Here is a 1971-nt window from a genome sequence, read left to right as displayed (position 1 = left end):
AACAACAACAACAACAACAGCAGCAGTGTAACCCACATAACAGCGTTGTCACTACTACCAAACAAGCGGCAAATGTGGAGGATAACTTTACGGCGATGCGCAATGCCGCCATGTCTATGTTTAAACAACGCACAAAGGATCTCACCATGGTATCATCCCTAACAGCTGAAGCCGATGAGTTGGAGCAACTAAACAATCAGGTGCAATCCACCATCCATCAACTGCAAGAACAGAGGGCGGTGTTGGAGGCGCAGATCGAAACAGAGGAAAGTCGAGTAAAAGAACGGGAGGTTCAGCTGCGAGAAGTACACACCATGCTTGCACAGATGAAAGAAGATCAGGGTGTTTTCTCTGGTGTTCATCGCTCCTCCGAACACGTCGCTACACTTCTACAGCAATTCGTCACAACTTACACCAATAAAAGCGGTGATGTTGTTCGGCTGTTGGAACAGGCACAAGAACGGGCACAGGGACGTTCACCGAATGAGTGGCGTACAGCCGCGAATGACTTGCGTTGGCGTCAGTCGGTAGCGGAAGATCACATTAAACAGATTGAACGACAACACACAGTTCCTGTTGGGTTTGCAGATATTCTACTGGAATGGTCACGTGGAGTGTGGAAACAACATTCAGAGTATGCACCTCTACTACACTTGTGTGAAGAGCTCTTATTGCTGATGCAGGACGCTACAGAAGCTGTGCGTGGACTTTTACCACCTCCTGTATTATGTGAACTTACTCCTATTACGGAAGAAATGAATGTTATCAAAGGTGATGATAATGAAGATAAGCATACGAACAATAATAATAATAATAATAATAATGATAAGGATGATGATGCTATTGCTCTCTCTACTGCAACAAAGACCTGTGCGTATACAGAAGGGAGTTTACGGGATCTTGACTGTATTGCAGAAGTGGGAACGTTAATGGAAAAGGAAGCCGAAGGTGTTGGTCTCTGTTGTGCTGTTCTTCCACGTGAACGACTGGAACTGGCGCGGTCAAAGTGTATCTCACTTCAACAGTTGGCGATCGCTCTGCAGAAGGCAACGGCGGTGTCAAATGAACACGCAAGGAATTTGGAGGAACAAGATGCGTTGGTAAAACTACTAAAGGAACGTGTGAGTAATCTTGATACACAAAGGATAAATATGGAGTCTAATCAGCAGAAGGAAATAGCTATAATACCACAAGAAGTAGATATGCATGAAAATTTGTCTTTATCATGGCATAAAGCTTTGCAAACGGTAGCTGCACATATACAGCATGAGATAACGTACCAAACTGTTATTACTACGAATGAGAACGAAACGAAACAATTGGAAACGGAATTAGATGCTAAAGTATCATACATGCAGGAACAATTCTTAAATCTACACAGAAAATTAGTAGAACTTTGCAGTGCTTATATTGTAGAAGAGGAACAAAAAAGAGAGGCTTTGAGAGAATTTAAAGAAGCAACAGATGTTCAAAATGAAGAAGATGCTCGTTTATGCGTTCTTCGTGATCTCTGTGGGGAACTTGAGACTGTATTACAGCGGGATCTTGAAGAGATGCGTCAAAATCGCCATTGTGAAGTAACCAATACATCAGAAGTATTGGAATGCAATGCGGAGGATGAGGATGAGAAGGATCCATCTAAGGCTGCTGTAGTGGATGAGTTTTTGACAAAGTTACTCCGTTGTGACTGGGAGAAAAAAGAGACAGAGAAAGAGGAACAAGGAAATCATAATAATGATAATAATAATGATAACTTCAATAATCATGCCACAGATAACAGAGATAACATAAAGAATGAATTATTAAAACTCACTGGACTTGATGTGGAGTTTTTGCAGCGTGTGGCTCAGTGCCTTGCAACTATGCAGGACGAGACAAATCAGACAATGAAGACATACCAAGAATGGAAAGAGGGAACAGAAGAAGAACTTGTTGCTCTTTCTGCTGAGTGATGTTTTATTTTTTTTATTT

The 1971-nt window shown here is 41.9% G+C and overlaps 1 protein-coding gene across 1 annotated transcript; it reads left to right on the top strand.

Moving 5' to 3' along the window:
- Positions 1–2: 2 nt before the first annotated feature.
- On the top strand, positions 3–1952 carry TM35_000431440 (uncharacterized protein; the record flags this gene model as incomplete). The annotated part of the gene is made up of 1 exon (XM_029030043.1): positions 3–1952. A coding segment is annotated over one exon (1950 nt), but the record flags the coding sequence as incomplete, so codon positions are not given.
- Positions 1953–1971: the final 19 nt, after the last annotated feature.

Source organism: Trypanosoma theileri, assembly GCF_002087225.1.
Source record: "Trypanosoma theileri isolate Edinburgh chromosome Unknown TM35_Tth_43_V1, whole genome shotgun sequence".
NCBI lineage: Eukaryota > Euglenozoa > Kinetoplastea > Trypanosomatida > Trypanosomatidae > Trypanosoma > Trypanosoma theileri.
Note: the sequence above shows the minus strand (reverse complement) of the source record. Positions and strands in the feature narration are given on the sequence as shown.